This window comes from Mixophyes fleayi, chromosome 7, assembly GCF_038048845.1.
Source record: "Mixophyes fleayi isolate aMixFle1 chromosome 7, aMixFle1.hap1, whole genome shotgun sequence".
In the NCBI taxonomy this organism is placed as follows: Eukaryota; Metazoa; Chordata; class Amphibia; order Anura; family Limnodynastidae; genus Mixophyes; species Mixophyes fleayi.
Genome location: NC_134408.1, coordinates 143,911,256 through 143,931,434, shown reverse-complemented (window position 1 = coordinate 143,931,434; position 20,179 = coordinate 143,911,256). Strand labels below are relative to the sequence as shown.

Sequence of the window (20,179 nt, the reverse complement as noted above, 5' to 3'; positions counted from 1 at the left end):
TGCCCTGGGATGAGAACTACACTATGGCCTGATTCATTAAGGCACGTAAACAGCGATATTGTGCATACAATCCGCACAATTACTCTGCCCGTGCCCAGAACAGGGCAATACGCCAAAGAACTCGTTCAATTCATCTTAGAGTGCAAAGGACACTTACTATCGCCCTCGATTTCAGTGAGGGAACAGGACGGGGAATGGGCGTTTGTCCGTAGTCAATGCACAGTAAGGACGCGCCAATCTAGAGGGCACGCAGCAGCCTCCCTCTCAAGCTCTGGGCATCTCTCAGATACTTGTTTTTCTCCCTGTCTCTTGCTCCAGCTACAGGTCTAGTCTAAGTGCCGATTACTAGTGATGACCGCTGTGTATACAGCTAGGACTTGCGTTTGGAATCAGGAGCAACTGTAAAAATGTATTTCATGTACAGTAGACATTAATAACATCCTAACATATGTATTTCGCGGAAATGTTTTATCATTAATGCCTATTTTATTAACAAGTGACATTCATTGTATAGTTTTTTTTTGAATGTGGGTTCTTTTGTGACTTTATATTCCACTAATGTATTGGACGTATCCTGCAGTGTACTGTGTAGTAGAGCAGAGCGGACCTAGACCCGTATTCATCACCACACCTATCTTAAGATCCGTTCCTTGATGAATCCGGGCGTATGCATTCCCGCTTCACATGCCTTTTAAAACAAATGCACATTGCGCTCAGTGTGTCTGCCTTAATGAATCAGGCCTTTGTGATTTGTCAACTTAAACTGGTTGACTTTCAGCTATAGCTGCAGCTCCCCCCCAGAGATCTTACAGCACAGAAAGCGGGGTTGCTGTGCTTAGAAGTGGGTGTCAAGTGAAGAATAGGACAGAGCCTAGATCCGGGCGTTACACCCGGAGGAGCACTGCAGGCTGAATAGAACATTGTGACCATGCAGGCATTGGCCGAGCAGATGTCAGGTGACGGCACCATGTTTATATATTCTTATACTTGGTTATTGAGAGTAATAGATTAAGGTCCATGGTGTGGGCTTAGAGGGGGCCATCCTCCGGGGATGGATAATAGTTCTCTGCTAAAAGTCTGGTGCATTAGTCAGATGGAAAGAGGTCCTATCAGTAGTGAGAGGGGGGCCAGGGGGTCACTGATAACAAGGAAGGCAGGTGCAGATGAGGCAGGGACCACAAGAAGCTTTTAGCTTCTCTAATTTCATTAGCAGTCATGTTAACCCCTGGTTGCCCAGAGTAGCCCTTTAAATCTCTTCTCAGGAATCACTTCTTATATAAATACAGTGTATCAATGCAAGTATATTTTCATTTTATAGAGTGAGTATCAAGAGTATAAAGGAACACAGATAAATACTTTGTTACACATCAAACTTTTTTTTTTACAATTTGTACCTTGTGGACAAATTCCCTTTTTGCTGGTCACATGCCCTTTTGTGATGTTTTGTGCGATGTTTATATGGATCGACACATGGCTCAGTGTGTAAAGGTGATGAGGACGACTGGGAGGGTGTAAAATGTTGCACATTCTGATTGGGGGTTTCTTAATGAACAAGGACAATGCATCACTCTTCTCCTGCATGGAGATTAAGATACAAACAAGTCAGGACTATAGAGTGGGCAGAGGGGAATTACCACGGCATCGGGTGGCCAGAGAGTCTCTATAGGGCGACTGTTGCCCACACCAGGGGGTAAATGTATCATAGTGCGGGTTGTACAAGTCGCCAGAAATCCGCAAGATGACAGTTTAAATTTAAAGCGGCGCTGCCTTGTTGCGAGTTGAGAAAACCGAGGTATGATACATTTACCCCCAGGTCACCTTTATGTGGGAGAGCATATAAATGGGGCCATTTAGGTGCACAGTATTGCAATAAAAAAAAATTACATTTACAAAGTTGCATATTTAATAAAGTCTGATCCAATGTTCCCTTACTCTCATGCTTTATTTTAATTATTTAAGAGATAAATGAGACTGGATCAATCAGAATTTTTGGGAGAGAAATATAAAAGTTAAAAAACAGATTTTTTTTTATAATATAATCCACTGTGGCATGCTCTAAGAAGAATGTTTATATTTACCATGTTCCTTAATTTTTTTCCTCCAAACTTCTATTAAGGATTTATGATTCTGGACTACCATGGCAACCATAGTCACGTGGCATATGATGTAGTGAGCAGAGAGGCTTTGGAATGCCTCTCCGAGCTCTGTCTTCTTGGTGACATCCTCTGTAAACCCTGGTTTAGGGTGTGGGCAAGGAGCAACTGGGGACATGAATGATGCCCCAAAATATATGACCTGCCCCAAGGAGCTTACAATCTAAATGATCCAAAGCCCTAGAAATGAAAAGAGATCTTAACATATACGCTTTCCAGGACACACTGAACACCTATTATGCCCCTAATACAATTGTCCTTTATTTAAGGTAACATTCCACAAGTCTACCACTACAGAGGTCAATGTCCATTTAATCTGTTAATGTCCGTCCCTCTGGCTGTAAAGTGGTTAATTACAAGTCTGCACTATTTACCTTTAAGATAATTGTGCATTTTCTAGCTGGCTGTAGACCACCAAACTTCATGAACTCTTTGTAATCCAGGGCTAATTACAGTGATTTAGGGCTCTGTAGAGCAGAAGGTTTAGGTACTTCTGTGATTTAAGGGTTGAACCCTTTAAGAATAAGTGGCTAGTTGCAGAGCAGGGTACTGGGGCTGCAAGAGTTAATGAGCTGTCACTCCCCGCTGATTTGCCTGGTGCTCCCATGCTGGCTTTAACTAAGATAAATGTGTTACCAGCACATCTGCCTCTCCCTGCAGACCCCCCATCCCCCTGGCTCTCTGGTCCCAGCTCTGTGTGAGGTTACAGCTCAGATCAGAGGAATGGATGAGGGAGATAGCAGTGGCAGATTACACTAATCTCATTTCTCATTCTCACTTGCAGATGAGGGAGTCTGGCAAACGTGTGCTAACCCCCTCCAATCTCTCTCCCCATAATTGCCCATCCCCTTGGGCTTGTCCAATGTGGTTATGACATCATTTCATCCTTGACTCAGGTAATTCTATATCTCTGATCAAGGTAACAGAACATCTCTGATCTCTGTGTTGAAGGGGTATCAGGACAGTTGTAAAGAGAAAACTTCAATTCATTCTGAGAAACATCATAGTATTTAGATGCTGTAATTGAGGTATTCTTGACACTGGTTTACACTCATGGTAATGTCCTCTCCCACCAGTCATTAACTTTACAATCATGGCAAAAAGCAAACCTAGAATTTATGTCCCTAGACTGACTTTTAGCAGTGTGTAATATTGATCAGCCCACATTCATTTCTGTTAAACAAATTGCTTGTGTGAGATCATGGTCATATCTCATATCTCATTTGATAAATGATTATCTTCTTTTAGGCGTAACATGTGTCATGTGACACAAGTGGGTGTGGCTTGTTTGTTGAGTTGATAGAGAGGACAGATACATAAGTCCAGAGGAAAAGATGGTTTGACAAAACCCATCTAATAGGATTGGATGTAGCCAACGAGTGGCCTTTCAGCTGTTGTGAACTACAAGACAAGCTTGCTGAGACTTATAGTTCCACAAATGGGGGCCAAATGCTGAATATATCAGATCAGAGTGATATTTAAACACTGTTTCCTTTAAGTCTATAAATCTTGGTATGCAGGGTTGCACTGAACAACGTATTCTGGAGGCAGCCCTTCAAGGTATCGGTAGAATAAACTTTTAACACTTTCATTATCAGAGCCCTTGCCGCAGAGGAAACATCGCTTTAAATTCTACACACTTGTGTTCAGCTCAGATTTACGTACAAAAATATACTATCGGTTTTTTTTAAACCTCTGCAGGGAAGTTGCAGAATGAGTGTTAGAGGTGTCATTGGTTTTTGTCCAGCACAGTAATATTGTAATTAAAGTATTTTTCCTCTTTCAGACTATTGCTGGCTGTGTTCTCCATCCTGAGGCTGTACAGTGTGTGATTGGGGGATTCTACCAGGGTATCTAGGTGTGGTGAGATAATATTGCTGCGCTGGTAAATTTTATGATTTGCAATACAAATATCTGCATTACACACTCTGGGATGTGTGTAGCTATTCTGCTAAATGACTTCCCTTCATTTCCAATCCAAAACTTTAGGCACACCCCTATGCACACTATACAAGGAGCCGGTATGCAAGTAGCATTTGCATATTTATTTGAATACTGTTACCAAATTGTTTACTTTGAACAACTGGGCATGAACCCCTGACAGCATCCAGAAACCTTGTATCATGTTTTCTCTTCACTATGTATAGCATGCAAGCTCTCATATTCACTGATAATGTCTACAAGCATCATCAGCCTTAAATATACCCAGTAAATGCCCTGAAACTGCCCACATGTATAATCCTACAGGGATATGTTCTAATTTTTATGATTTCTACATGTTTCAAAAGCAAGTTTAATCCACCTAATTAACACCTTTGTGGTACTAGCCCTTAAAGCTTTCCTTATCCAGCTTACCAATTCAGCAACTGAAATTCGATTTCATTGAAATGAGTGTAAACAACACGTTTTCCTGATTATGGGAGGAAGACCCTGCTCCCAAGAGCTCACAGTCTAATGGCAAAACTGCAGAAATTAGTCACTGGGTGAAGATACTTTGCATCCGTATAGAGCTGTATACACAAGTGAATTTCCATATAGATGATACGATCAGGCATAATGAAACCTCTAGCTCCTCTGTGTATGTAACACAGACAGAGAGGATGAGTGTGTACAGGAGGAGTTTTGCATTGCTAGCCTGGCCTCTATAGGAGGAGCTGACTGGGAGCAGCTGAGTTCAGTTAAAATCCTGTCAATGCAGGATCACTGAGTCAGAGAGAGATGTGAGTGTGTCTTGAAGGATCATTGATTGAAGGCTATGCTATGGAGCCACAGAAAGCTGGGATACAGGTCTGTCTTCTTGTTATGTCCCCAATTAACCCCTTTAATTGAGAACAAAGGACATAGAGAGAGCTGGGATCATTTGCATGTCTTCCCTGTCTTCCCCTCTCACCAGTCTCCTGCATTGGACTATCTGGAGTTGGATGCTTATTAGCTATAATGAATAAGGATATCCTGACTCCTGTGACTGCTCACTGACTACAAGGCAGAGGGACATAGACTGTGATTTCTAACCTCTTCCAGACCCTCGTTGGATTTTTTTGACCTGTTATCGGCTATCTTTGCCTTGGCAATTTGGAACATATATATATTTTTTTTTTCCCTTTAAGCTTAAGATATTGTCAGTTTCCTGGATTTTCAACCTGGAGTCCACCCGGCACTGTGCAGTTTTCATTTGTCCATCACTGGGAGTCTGAGCCCTGGATTACCTTCAAGCTGTGAAACTGTCCGTGCCATGGATGAGTATTTTATAGAGGTAAGTTAAGCAGGTATTGTACATTAACCTGGTAATAGGACCTCTGCAGTCTCACATTTGTAGGGCTCATTCACACAAACATGCTGGGAAAATGGGCAGAGACGCAGGAAAACTAATGCACGCTCTAGATGTGATGTTGACAATACAATGGAACACAAAGTTGGTTTTGCTGCATTCCAAGATTTAATATGTGATGTTAAAGTTTAAGATCCCACTGGTGGGAAATGCGCCATTGACTCCTATCTCTAATGCGCTCTTCATGTGTTTATTAATGTGTAAATGAGTTCTCGAGGCGCAATGAGTAACTTGGTTAATGTGGGTGCTCTGTACCCTATAACCAGGTATCCACAGTCATTGTGCAGTGGAGAGACACGAGTTAGTTGAGTAGTAATTCACCACACCCATCGCTCCCTACAGGATGCTGTAGAGGTCATTCCCATTGCTTTGATAGTCATCTATTGAACTGCATTGCAGGAGTGGTTACATTGGCGGTGTCCTGTCCTGTAGTGGGTTTTGGGAAAATCCATGAACAGTTCCCAACACTGCAGGTTCCAAAGTCTGCAGTGTTCTGCAATCGAATGCTGGGGGGAATTTGGGGTCAAAAGCATCCTTCTCTCAGCTGTCAGTCCTACAACATTTTGCCCAGCTGAGACAAAAGGAAATGTTTTGAAATACTGTGGTTACTAACCCCTCTCTACCACTTAGTGTGCTGATAAGATTGTTACACACTGGGCTGTTAATGAGTGTGTTTTGAGAGACTGAGCTGTGTTCCTCTGTCTACAGAACTGTGCAGGGCTTAGTGACTGAGAGCGGGTCCTCCCTGCTAGTGTTAAATTAGTTGCAGTTTCCATTTGCTCTCCACAGGGGGCGACATAGAACCCTGGTGTTACTGTGTCCTTTGTAAACCTCCATCATAGCGTTATTATCTGTTTTAAAGCTCAGAGTACCACATAGGTATATATAGCTCAGGAAGCTGCAACCCCTTCCAGGAAAAGACAGACTCGACAATTGTCACATTTTATGGGGGTTTGGGAGGTCTGTACAGCACTGGGGTGATATCCCATAGATTGTAAGCTTGTGGGCAGGGCCTTCTTACCTCTCTCTGTCTGTATTACTCGGTATTGTTTTATTACTATGTTTGTTCTCAATTGTAAAACGTTACGGAATTTGCTGGCACTATATAAATGAATGAATGGTGATGATATCTTGGCACAACGTGCATGTTCAGATGATGAGATAAGCTGGTGGCTTCTCACTTCTGCAGTGCAGTCTTAGGGATGCTGGTTCACATCCTTTATCTCCAGGCTCAACTGCCTCTGTTCATCTGTAACATAGACTTTCCTCATGCCTGTTTGTTCTTCTTTGTTTCCCTGCTGTCATATCCGTCTCTATTGTCTTTTTACCTGGAAAGGAATTAAATTGCCTTCCCTGACAGTGGACACTTTTTGTCCTTGGTGTTGCATGGCTGTCTGGCTGTGCTAGGAATTAATTAAATGTTCTCCTCGCATGTCCCATCGTTCAGGTCCATTATAGTTGAACGATAACCGCTGTCATTTTGTTCCGAGTCTGAAAGCTCAAGTGCTTTGATTCAATATATCTATGAAATGAATGTAGCAAAAATGTAATTGTCAACAGCACAAAAAGACTTGGGTGGGAGGTGGAAATAATTGTAGCAGTTTGTTTTGTGTCTCTTTTACAGAGATAAAACAGTCCTAAAAGAGCGTATTATCTATTTATATTCTTTTATAATGTAGGTGCTTCTGATAGACCAGTCAGTATCCTTCATTAAACAGGACAATGGCAACAGCGTGCTACCCTTCCTATTAGTGTCTTCTAAATTGATAGTCTGAGAGAGCTTTTTGCTATTTTATTTAATAATATTTGTACACCTCTCTCAGAATTAATTCTTAATAAAAAGTTATGAGCCAATCTTTATTGGGATTTCTGTCTGTAGAAACAGGTAATTGCTGACCCAACCAAATAGATTAACTCACGTGTGCACGATTAAAGACCTCCAGAAAACATGACCTGTTGTTAGCTCTTGAGGGCTGAGTTTGGGCCCCTCTGCACTACGCACTAGCACCTGTGTTTTATGATGAAAGAGAAATCTTATCAATACTAAATTGTAAATCGCTCGCAGATTATTATTATTTTTTTGTCTGACTTCAGGATTGTGATGGCTTCAAAAGTACTTTTAAAGAACAGTCACTTTTACAGAAACAAAGTTCTAACTATGGTTGTGTTATTCTGATGGCAAAAGGAGTTGGTCCTAGCTGTGTGTTATAGTTACACATGTACCATAAAAAAAACAAAACGGTGATATTTTTAACGTAGAAAATGCGGACACACTAATTGCCAACTACAAGTTGTACGATGGAATCTAGACAAAACTTCTTTTCCTTTTTATACATTAAAATCTGAAATTAGTTTCCTTTCAGCAGAATCGGTGCCCCATGCCAGAATTAGTGTGGCTACATAGTGCTCGATTTTAAGTTCTAGGTAGTCGTACTGTTCCAGGTAAACAGAGTAGACCGTCTGCAAAACCAGTCCCTTCCTGGCACAAGAAAATGCAGAAGAGCCACACCAATGTCTTTGAGACCACGTAGGGTTGTGAGCCCCTTACCCACAATCCCTCAGCCTAACTTTATAAGATGCTACTTTCTTTTATTTATTTTTTTATTTACTAAAAACATCAGTCTAAATATTTTCCAATGTTTTGGCAATACTGGACTGTATGTAATGCGCCCCTCTAGAGCGGTACAAGTGTATGATGCGCTACCTGTTCCTCTGGCACTCTAAGGGTTAATCCGTTAGCAGTTTATGGTCTCTGGTTACGCAAGTAATAATGACACAGATATAGCCAGAAATTCCAACCTCACAGGCAACGATGGGATTAATGTGAGTCGTGTGGATTGCGTTTATTATTACAGAAGGACATTCTTGCTGTGTTTGTGTCTCACTATTTCTGTCTTTTTTTTTTTTTTTTATTAGGTAATGTTGGTCATTCTTCTATTTGAATCACTGCCAAAAATATATATCGACCTGGTCTGTGTTACAAATATGTAGTCACATTCCTGAGCTGGCCAGCTGGTGCCATTGTGAGTCACAGTAACCGCATCCCAGCCAAAGTCACCACCTCTTCCCCCTCCCACCTATGTCACTTCACTAGCTGTAACATGCTGGGCCATGACTGCTCTAGCGGGCTTGTTAAACTGGTGTTTTGGGGGCTACGTGCTGCCCTCTTTCTCCTTCCCCTTCCCTTACAGTCTCCTCTATTCATAACTGTTCTGTATTTCATTAAGAATACTCTTTCTTACTCTATTATGCAGTTGGTTTACTAGTTCTAATGTTTTATGATGAAGGTTTTTTGTTTGTTTTTTAAATTAAGATTGAAATGTTTAAATAGCACATGCTGTGCATTAAATAAATAGAAATAAGATGCTTGTTTATGTCCTGGCGGGAATTCACTTGTCTTCGGCGTGCCTTCGGAACGGTCGCGTGTGTACTCTGTAGCGATGTAACGTCATCGATTTCTCCTTGCATCCCATATAGGAGTGCAGGACAATTGGCGATGTTGGGGTACCGGGAATTGTGGTCAACCGCAATTTTTTAGCCGCATATCGCAAGCAATTGAATAACCCCCCCCCCCCCTAAAAATGCAGTGCTGTGGCCTTCAATGAATTTGTGGTCCTCCCCGACTTCTTATCACTTGATACAGCCTCTGTCATTTCAGTCTTTGCTACAGAGTTTTAGTTTATGAGATGACACTACTTCTATAAAACCGTGAAAGAAGGCCCTCCAGCTATTGTGGAACTACGAGTCCCAGAATGCACTGGTTGCTAAAGGTAGGTGATCCCTGGCTCTCGGGCTGCTGTAGAGCTACAAGTCCCAGCATCCACTGATCGCCTCGGACACTGGGCTGGCCTGCTCGGGCTGCAGTTTACCAAGTCTTATGTATCACAAGCAGTGCTACTGTATCAGTATGATGAAACAATGTTGCATTTGTGGACTGTATTTAGAAAGTTACTGTAGTGCCTTTGTGTGGGAAAATCCTTTGACTTTATAAATAAATAACTATTATAATAATGAGACCAGACGTCTAAAGCATTGTTGGCCGTACAAAGATAGGATGTGAGATACCCAGCTGAGCTACAAAGGGTGGGATACTGTGAAAGGAGATGGTAATCTGTATATAGAATACATTGATATGTTTTTAAGACAAAGGTTAAAATATAGAACAAATGTACTTTAAAGGTACCCTGAAACCCACATAAAATATTTAAAAATAACACAAATTTGAATGTCAACGTTTCGGAAGGTGTCTGTATTTAAGATATTTGATATGAAGTTGAGGTCATTTGGGGGGGGGGGGGGTTTTGAATACACAGCAGATTTCCTCTCCGTATTCCTACTAAAGAACACTGCAGGTAGCCGCATTCACCTACGGAGCGCTGTAGGTGAATGGAAGATAAGTGTCTGCCTGTCTTCCGTTCTCACATCAGTGATCTTCTGATCATTATGGCAAGTTCTATCATTGTACTTGCAGCGAGTTCCTTCTATCTCCTGTACTTGTAGCCAAATTTTAAGTGCCCCCAAACAGGATGTGCAGAAACATCCTGGAACTTGGAAAAGCAGTGCCCTGTGATCCACCTAATGGGGTCCTTGGGATGTGAGAGCTGCCTTCTGGCTTATTCTAGTTCCCCAGCCATATAAAAGTTAAAAACTTGATACTGGTTTTCAAATGCCCTCGATGTGGAGTTTTTCTTTTTAGAAGGTGTTCGCATTCCGTCTGGACACAAATCCTAACAGTTGCTGATAGGGGGCTGTAATAATAAATCTTTATATAGCCCAGCCAGCCTTTAACCTAAATATATTTTCAGTTGGTCGCCTGTAGAACGAAAAAGGATTGCCTGCCTGCTTGGCCATCAGATTGTCCCTACTTTCAGTTACCGTGCAAATTAATTAGTCTTTGTACATTGGCGTACCCCACAACTAAATGTATATTCTTATGAATATTGGTTCATACTTTCCCTCTGTCCTCTGTCTCACGTCCTTCTCAGACAACCTTGTATGTACTTTTCTTTTTTTTTTTTTTTAATGAATATTTTGTTTTTATGTAGGATTTGCAACACCCACTGTCCGGCCCTGCAGACTCTTGTGGTACCTTGCAAATAAGCAATGAGGATGAATAATACCACTGTGAGCAGGCTATGGGCACACTTTAATATGACAGAAGGTCTCGCGGCACTTGAGATTGTTCTTGCAGACATTTTAGTACTGCTCAGCAGCTAAGTGGTTAAATTGAACGCATATAGCGTGGAGAAGTCCATGCACAATACTGGATTCTGATTGGCACTTTGTCAGCCGTTTAATTCCCCCACCCCCATCTTCGCCAGCCACTCCCTCGCTATAAATGACGTCTCCATCTCATTTATTAATATAGAGTTTGATTCATTGTAAATTCTCGGAGTCAGCCTGGAGCAGAAAGAGTTAACGAAATGACATTCTCTCTTCCCATTAGGCTTCCCTGTTCCTGCACCAGTCCTCCCTGGGAATATCCCCCCTTTTTCCCAGTCTCTCCCCCCCTCCTCCATTAGCAGATTCCTGCCATCCGCCTCATATTTTATTCATTCTCTGTTTTGGAATGAAAGAGGCATCCATGTATGTGACTGCAATCACAGCATCCCCTGCCTCTTCCACATTATCAGGCTGCAATATTCTGCAGGTTAACAATCCACGCACCTGGCCTTTGATTATATATTGCCGATCATTTACTGGCGATGTTTCTGCAATTCTCAGCTCTGATTCTTGGTTGCCTGAATCTGATGAAACTTTGATATTTTTGTAGAAATCCAGCTCTGTAATCCAGACTCCACCGCCATTGCTGAAGGAACAATGTCCTGTTAAAATCTAGTTTGTTTGTGATCACAATGACAAGAATTGAGTTTAATGAACAATTGTTCTTGCAGTTTATTGACCCTCTTAGAAATCTCCCCCAAAATATCCTCTTGGCTACTTACTGTGTGTTTTTTATATCGCCCACCTTAGTGTATAGCAGTAGGTGCGGGGTAATAACTCTCAGATCACTGGTCTCTTTAGCAACATTTTTGGGAGGTGATCACAGTGTAACTGAAACCCAAACTGGGCTCCACTGTACAGAATCATAGAATAGCAGAGAGCCCCCAGATCTGTTGGACCCTCGTCGCTTGGTTCCCCCTCACCTCCGGACCACAGTGGCCGCCAGATCTGCTCAGGAAGTTGTGACTGAGTAGGAGTCTTCCTGCTTTGTGGTGGTTTTAATGTGTTTAGAGAGCTGTGTTCTATAATTTGTGCCTACTTTTACCATCTGAAATGCTGTGTAGTACGTTCATCTATATTGCAAGGTTTGGACCGCATCGTTGCACTTGCCATAGATTAAGGCTTTTTCGACTTTAGGACGTGGTGTTTATAATGGTTGTGGGACTTCCGCTAATGGAGGATGCTCAGGATCTCAGCCACTGCTGTAACCTTTAGGGTTCATTACGACTATTTCTTTTCCACATTAAGGGAATTCAATTAGTATCTCACTGACGTTCCAGACACACTTTGCGGCGGAGATTTTCTAGAGGAGCAAGGGGAAAATGAATGGAGATTTCTACCGTAATTGCTGCCAATGTGCCGGGCGCGGTATACACGCGCCACATCTCCGGCAAATGAACTCTGCCACATTGCCAGCGATTGAGCTCTGCATGTCAGCTGAGATTTTTGTCTCCATCACGAAGTATCTCCAGAACATCCGTGAGACACTTTATGGCTAATTAAATCCCCCCCCCCCCCCCCCCCCAAAGAGTTCAATCCCCTTACTGCACCTCTGGTACCTCTCACACTCAGAGCTTCATCCTATTTTTTTTTTTTTTTTATATATATGCGGAAAATACAGTAAATTAATCTGTTTTTCATGCAGATTCCTGTAACTTCTATCCTCTATTGGGAAATCTATGTTTCCACGCCACAAAGCGTGCTATATAGGGAGCACTGTACCTGCATGCGACTAACTGCACAAATGGGAATAGTATTATGTTGTTTATTTTAATTAGGTTTTTTTTCTTGGTGTATCGCATGAAATGCTGAGGATAAAGTCTTCGAACCGTGAACCCTTGAGGTATAGGTCCACTCACAACAGACATCCTGCTCTCTCCTATGCGACCCGTAATACACCAGGCCCGGCCAACCTGTGGCTCTCCAGGTGTTGCAGAACTACACGTCCCAGCATGCCCAGCTAGCTATCGACTGGCTATCAGCTGGGGCTTGTAGTTTCACAACACCTGCTGGAGAGCCATAGCTTATCCAGGCTAGCAGTACACAATAAAGCTGCCTCCCTTCCTCATTTAGCTAGTAATACCTTCTCTACGTCCCACACCACAGCTCTGCTATGTAACTCCCACACCCGTGCCCACCATATTTCTCTGTTCCTCTTTTGTGCTCATGTGGCTTTTTGACTCCCATCTGGCACCCAGCTATTCCTCTGTGTGAGCAGAATGTAGATCTCAGCCCAAGACATTTCCTTAAACACCCATCCTGCACATCACTGAGACCGGCATTTGGTGCTCATGGGATGATCAGGCGCTCAGCCGGTGGCTGGGTCTCAGGGTTTAACCCTTTGATTGCTGATTGACAGGAACGCAGACATAGGAACAGCAGGAGGGGCTACTGCTGAGTCAGTGGAAGGAAATGAAGGGGGGGGGGGGTATTACTGAGCAAGACATCAATGGGGTCAGGACACAGGGGAGACAAATGTACATTATCCTTCTGGCCCTCCCACTGTAAAGGAAGCAGTTTGAAGTCAGAATTGTTGAAATCTCTTGTGGAAGTATTTGGAAATACCAGGGGTCATTGCCTATTGCTACATATGTACCAATCCAGAAGAGTGGATATGGCCTGCAATGTATGACACTTTATTGTGACCCAATAAACTTTTTATTTATTAATTTGTGTTTATGGATTAAGATCAGTGGTATTGCATTTGTGTTTTATTCTCCTTTGCTTGTTGCAATACATTGCTTGATGCATTTTTCCGTGGTGAGAAAAATGCATCAAATTGAGGTCTCACAAATTGTGTGATTATTGCAAAAACTGTGAGGGTCAGTTACAAATGACAAGAGAGCAATGCTGCGTATATCGTACAACTAATAAAATAGCTGCTAATCATGCCCCCCCCCCCCCTTCTAATCACATTTGGTACATCCACTTCATTCACTTTAAACATTTTTACTGTCCTGTGTGATATACAAGAAAAGGGTCTCTATGTATCTTGCATAAAGATTTGTAACTTCTGGACGACTTATTTCTGGATAAGAGATCTCATACCTGTAATGTTTTGTATTAAGGGCACTTTTTTTCACTTGAAATTAAAATAAACATTAGTTTACCCACTTCTTAGTGGTTTACACAATTTATGGGCATTGTATATTACTGGCGTTGTATTTGCACCTACATGGAGAACGGAGCTTCCACCATCTTTAAGGTAGTGTACGCTTCAGCTCATCTTGTACTTTTTGAAAGTCCTATGGCTTCATGAAACATCAGGAACCTCTTTAACCATCCATCCCTTCTCCCTATACTGATCATTTACATATATAGCGGCAGTATGAAAATGTGACGTGCAGAGTAAGTGAGGAATCGACCACTGTACCTCTCTGACAGTGGCTAGGAATGCCCATGTCTGCCCATTAATACTTGTAACAATAACAAAAACTTTATTTTGCTATTTTACAAAGCCATATGCAGCGCTGTAAATAGCCACATGGTCTAATGATAGGACTGTGATGTCACAGTATCATATGCAGCTCTGACACGCTGTGCAATTGGTTTGTAAATGGCCCTTTGTGTCTATAGACATGCCTGTTTGTTAGTGTTTTCTGAGTCATTTGACTAAGGAGACGTTTCTAATGTTGATGACTGTTTAATTTTGGAATGCTGAGAACACGAGAATTCTAAAACATTTCCTGTAGAGATACGAGTCCTTTAGCATAATGTGGGTATCTGTGTAGCTTCTTAATTTGTAGATGGCTCCGTTCTATACTGATCCGTCAGCCGTGCTGAAGCTAGGACTGCACCCAACTTCTATAGCTGGTGCTGGGATGGGTTCTCTGCTTGGCTGCAATAGATTTGATTTCCCCCGGCAACCAGAGGATGTAAACTCAACCAGGCAGCAGTTAAAATGCAAATCTCTCTGATTTGAGGGAACCTTTGTATTAATACATTCTTATTACATAGCAGAACTAAATCCTGGATATAAGGAAGATGGTTATACCCTTAGAGGTACCAGTAACTCCTTTGTGTTTGCAGCAGCATGCATTACGGACAGGAAGGGAAAGTAATCCCAAAAATTTAGATATGAGGATTACCTAAAACAAACGTGTTTGAATCATTAAAGTAGCTTTTGTGTGAACTCCCAACATAGCTATTTTCTTGTAATGGACATTCACCCTAGGAAGTCAGTCTACTGGACAGGAAGTAAAGTGAGCAAAATTAATTACCCATCCACTATAAATCACATGTGAACTTGGATGGTGCGACTTGTATTAAGGGATTGTTTCCTTTACATGTAAAGCAATATATAAATGGTGTAACCAGAAGAATAATACTATGGAGGGTATTTCTAGGTGGTGTTACCATTCATTTATCTAATGCCAATATGTTCTGTAACAGTTTACGATTGGCTATAAAATATTTTTTATATATATATATATATATATTTATAATATGGCAGCACGGTGGCCTAGTGGTTAGCACTTCTGCCTCACAGCACTGGGGTCATGAGTTTGATTCCCGTCCATGACTTTATCTGTGTGGTGTTTGCGTGGGTTTCCTCCTGGTGCTCCGGTTTCCTCCCACACTCCTAAAACATACTGGTAGGTTAATTGGCTGCTATCAAAATTGACCCTTGTCTATCCCTGTCTGTCTGTCTCACTCTCTGGCTCCCTCTCTGTCTGGCTGTGTCTGTGTGTGAGTGTGTGTCTATATTAGGGAATTTAGATTGTAAGCTCCAATGGGGCAGGGACTGATGTGAATGAGTTCTCTGTACAGCGCTGCGGAATTAGTGGCGCTATATAAATTGATGATGATGATATATATATTTTTTATAGTATTTCATCTGTGCATATTTTACATAGAAATAAAATGGTTCTGCATTTTCTTAATCCTTGGTTGGCAGAAGCCAGCGTGTATCTCTTGTGCAGAATATATCCAATTGTCTGCCTCCAAATTGGAATTATGACTCCTACTGGGAGAAAAGCATTATATACATATTATCATAATAACTCTACTCCCAGGTAGGGTGGGACTAAGGCTAAGTACACACTATACAAAACTTCTCCTGATGCAATACACTTAAGGATTTTGCTAGCTATTTAAAAAAAGAAAAAAGTCCCAATCAGCAGCCGATTCATGTGTATGCACTGTACACGTTTTACAGGATTTACCTTCAGATCTGTGCTCTTCATCTGTCATAACCATCTGCCGAAAAGATTGTGACTGCACACTCCATAGAGATCTATGGACACTGGCGGTCCTGAGTGCTTACACACTGCAGGATTGGAGCGACAGCGTTCCATCGCTTAAATGAGACTTTTTAGTCCAGCTTGCAGTGTACACACTAATGCAATATCGGGCCAAACATTCGTTTATTTTTTGATTGGGCCGATAATCGGTCTTGCCTAGGGAGCCCTGTTTTTCATCTCTAAGCCCCGGCCCGAAAACTGGCCTGTGTGGTGTTGCATGGAGAGGGGTTTGGTTGGGCTAGAGGACCAATGAAAACCTACAGTCTTAGAGATTGCAATTTCTGATTGGTTCTCATGCTGAAATACTGCCTGCTCAGCTAAAATGTTTGCAGAATGAGGTGATTCTACAGCTTTAAGTAGCATCCGAGTTACAAATGTCTGTGGTGTCGTCAGACTGTAAGCAAGTACATGATAAAAAGATGGCTACTTGCATGTCAACCCTAAGTGCCTCATACTAGTGGCTAGTAAATAAGCTGAATGTTGGTGCCTCCTCTGTGAGTACCTGTTTAGAAGGTGTGAACTTTCTCCAAAACTGAAATGCTTAATAGAGTAGAATCCTTTAACTTAAAAGCCTCAAGTCTATGTTTAGTTTTCCATACATTGAATGTTACGGATGAACATCTTTGGCAACAGCTGGTTGATGTTCTATGATGAGGATTTGGGACTTAAGGAATGTGACTGCTTCTAGAAGGGGAGAAGAAGCTTTCGCATCTGTGACTAAAATGATTTTCGCAGTTCAGTCAAGGGGGAAATTATCCAAGAAAGACACCAAACCAAACTCATAGCAGGCTAAATAAAATGCTTCAGCGTCTGTACCATAAATCTTCTAACACCGTCTGATGCCCTCAGTATGTGCAGAAATGTATCTCACACTGAATCCCATTCATTATCAACAAAGCTTTTCATTTAGGTAGAGAATGCAAGAAAAAATGATTCACTTCATTTGATTAAATAATTCGATGTGGTTTTTTTTTTTAAGCTTTATTTTCTGCATTGCTTTTAATTAAACAGATTTATTATAAAGGCAATGGACCATATTTTTGCCTTTTATTAAATGTCAAAACAGATGTGTATGGTGCAAATCATTAAAAAGTTGCAGTGCCTAATGTTGGCAACACTCTGATATTACAACAGATATTGGGCAATTGGCATGACCAGGGGTAAAGCTGTATTTTTACTGAACGGAGACTTATAATCTGAAAGTATTCACTTTTTTCAACTGCAACTATTGTTGGTTTTCAGTTTAATCAGCATTAAACAGGAAACGGACCCTCCCAGAGGGCCAGTACTGTCTACGTAGTTAATTAAAACAAAAAAACTAGATGCCATGGGGGGATGGAAAGACATTAAATATATTGTTCACCAGTGATGGACAACAGGTCTCTGGGCTTTCACCTGCGGCCCTCAGCTCCCTCCTTATTGTCAGATGTGTTTGTTATAACTTGTGACACTTGTTTAAAACACCTGCTAATGTTATTGCAGACCGGTGTCTCTTTCTTTGGTTAAAGGTTTTAACTTATTACTGAGATTAAGGGTAGTAAGGCCTTTCTGAAGATAAGAGGGCTGCCCTCTTGTCTTACACTGTTTTACATTATATTAATCAACCTAGTTCTATGACTTTGTTCTTATTTTAAAGCTGGCTGTATAAAGTTTGATCCAGGCTCTCAGCCGTACATGTACAGCTTACTTGGAATAGTGAATAGTGCCCACTTCCTAGTGAAGTGGGCACTTCCGGTGAATCGCAGCATTTTGGAGGCCCGCCCCCCATCATGCCCACCTCCCCCGCAGGCTCCCGGATACCGACATTGTAAAGTTGGTAAGTATGCCCAAAACGTTAGCCAAGTTACTTTGAACAAAGTCTTTCCAGGGATTCCATATCTTCTGGAAAAGCTCTATAGAGTCAGAAAAGCATTTACATATTTTTATGGTTGAGGGGAATTTAAGAAGAGGGGGTGTAAGGATTTTTGAAATTGCTTGACGAGTTTATATTAAATGCAGTTTCTATTACCTGTTCTTAGTTTCTATCAAATGCAGCTTTAGATTTATTAAAGGGGAGTGTTTAAAACACAATAGAAGTAGGATTTGATTCTACGTAGAGGTGTGTAGTGCCCAATACTTTTGTTTACAGCATGAATTGTATAAAGGTGCCGTATCAGTGTGGCTGGAGATAGAAGGCCTGAATCATTAAGGAACGTATCTACCGGTTTTGTGCGAATCGTTTGCAAACATCATGCTGCGCTCTGGATGATACACAATAGAACGCAGCCACGTCTAAGACCGCTTCGAACACAAACGCTCACTACAGCCTATGATTTCGGTGGGCGAACAGGGTGGGCAATGGCTGGATGTAGCCAAGTCAAGCTTAGGCGCACACAGAAGTACGTTGCCATGCCTCTTGCTCCAGCTACAGGTCTAAGTCCTGAATACTAGTGATGATGGCTGAGTTTGCATGCTAGAACATGTGTTTGAATCAGGAGCAACTGTAAAAATGTCTTATGTACAGTAGACACTAAGAACACCCTAATGTTTTTCTAGACGAAGAAAAACAACAAAAAACATTCTTTTATTATATATATATATATATATATATACATACATACATACATACTGCAGAGTACACCTACACCCATAGTCATCACCAAACGTATCTTGAGGTCCGTTCCTTGTTGACTTCGAGAGTATGCCGTTACGTGCGTGTAGTTTTAAAAAACAAACATACCACATACTACACCCAGTATATGTGCCTTGACTCGGGGCCCAGAGTGTCACTGAAGCGTAGAGAGTTGCGCACTATGGAGTATGTTGGATATCGATAAATAAGTGATGTCCGTAATGAAGCTCGTGTAAAGCAGACAATCGGCACTTCCTTCCCTTGAAAGTGGCTGCACACTGGGCCATGTTACACGGGGGAGGAAACTATGTTAGGTTCAGTGTGGGCTCATTGACATCTGTATTGTGGTTGTTTTTCAGCCATTTATAGTAATTGTGTGATCTGGGGGAAGTTTAACACAGTTTTGTGGTGTAGAGGTTTAAGACAACCTAATTGTTTCTATTTAGAAAGTCCTTTATTGTGGTGCTAGCGCATAGTGGGCCTGATTCATGTTGGAGCGCAGCTTGCGGCTAAAAATAAAAGCGCACGGAACTTGAGCGTAATTCATCCCCTAATTCAAATACGTGCGGATTTCGAGATGCGTTTCTATTTGGGTATAAGTACCCTCTTTCTAAACGTTACTTGCCGTATGTAGGCAGACAAAATGGAATGCAGGATATATATCATTAATCATCCATGCAGGATTATAATCATTAGTACAAATCTGTGCTTTAAAAAAATGTTTGTTTCTTTTTTATACAAAAACTAGGATATTCTTAATGTGTACTGTACGTACACCATGCATTTCTATAGTCACTTACTTGCATACTTATTCTTTGCTATTTAGTGCACACATGTGTAGTTTTTAATACAAAGACAATGCAGTGTTGGCCATCACTCTTCGTTCGCACTCACACCTGCGCTGTAGCTGCTGCAAGTGATACGGCTAAGAAAGAAAAAAATGGTACTTACCCAGGACTTGAAACGGCCACATCTGCTTCAGAACATGGCCTACGTTCCTACACCCCTTCCCTCCCCCGTTCCGCCCTTGCAGTTGTAGACATTCCTAAGTGTCATTTGCGTCTTGACATGAAGTCCATGCATTGCATTCAATGGCGTAAATCCCGTTCTGGCGCAATGATACGCGTTCAAAGGGACTTCTGTCCGATCATGAATCGGGCCCTCTGAGTGTATTAACAGTAATTAACCTGTTACCTACAGACAGTGGAGGGAAATATCTAGGCAATAGTTCTCTTCAAAATGGCTGCCTCCTTGTGAGTAGGTGACGGAGTACACTTTAAAACCGTTTTATAAAACCTTTTTTTTTTTTTTTTTTTTTTTTCTCATCTGCCTGGGCACTTGCTGTATTGTATTTCTTATTGTAGTTGTAAAAAATGAGCAACAATTAGATTCCATCTTCTTCTTAAGTATATTACTAATTAATATGGTAATTTAAAAATGAATTTACGTGAAAAAAAATTAACATAAAAGATTAACTTTTGTTGCAGAATTTCCTACACAGATGGTGATCGCATTTGTATTGGAAAAGTAATAAGAAAAGGACTAGTGATATAATTATCTAAAGAGCATGGTAAACTTTACACACAATTTTTGTTTGCATTTATACTGAGTGGAGTTTATC

General features: G+C 41.4%; 1 protein-coding gene across 1 annotated transcript in view; it reads left to right on the top strand.

Annotated features, from left to right (window-relative positions):
- Positions 1 to 4,852: 4,852 nt before the first annotated feature.
- LOC142098262 (unconventional myosin-X-like) overlaps positions 4,853 to 20,179 on the top strand; it is a 79,619-nt gene continuing 64,292 nt past the window's right edge. Inside the window, exon 1 of the mRNA XM_075180967.1 lies at positions 4,853 to 5,406. Within this exon, the coding sequence (XP_075037068.1) occupies positions 5,386 to 5,406 (21 nt within the window). The 5' untranslated portion in view covers positions 4,853 to 5,385. The remainder of the gene's footprint in view (positions 5,407 to 20,179) is intronic.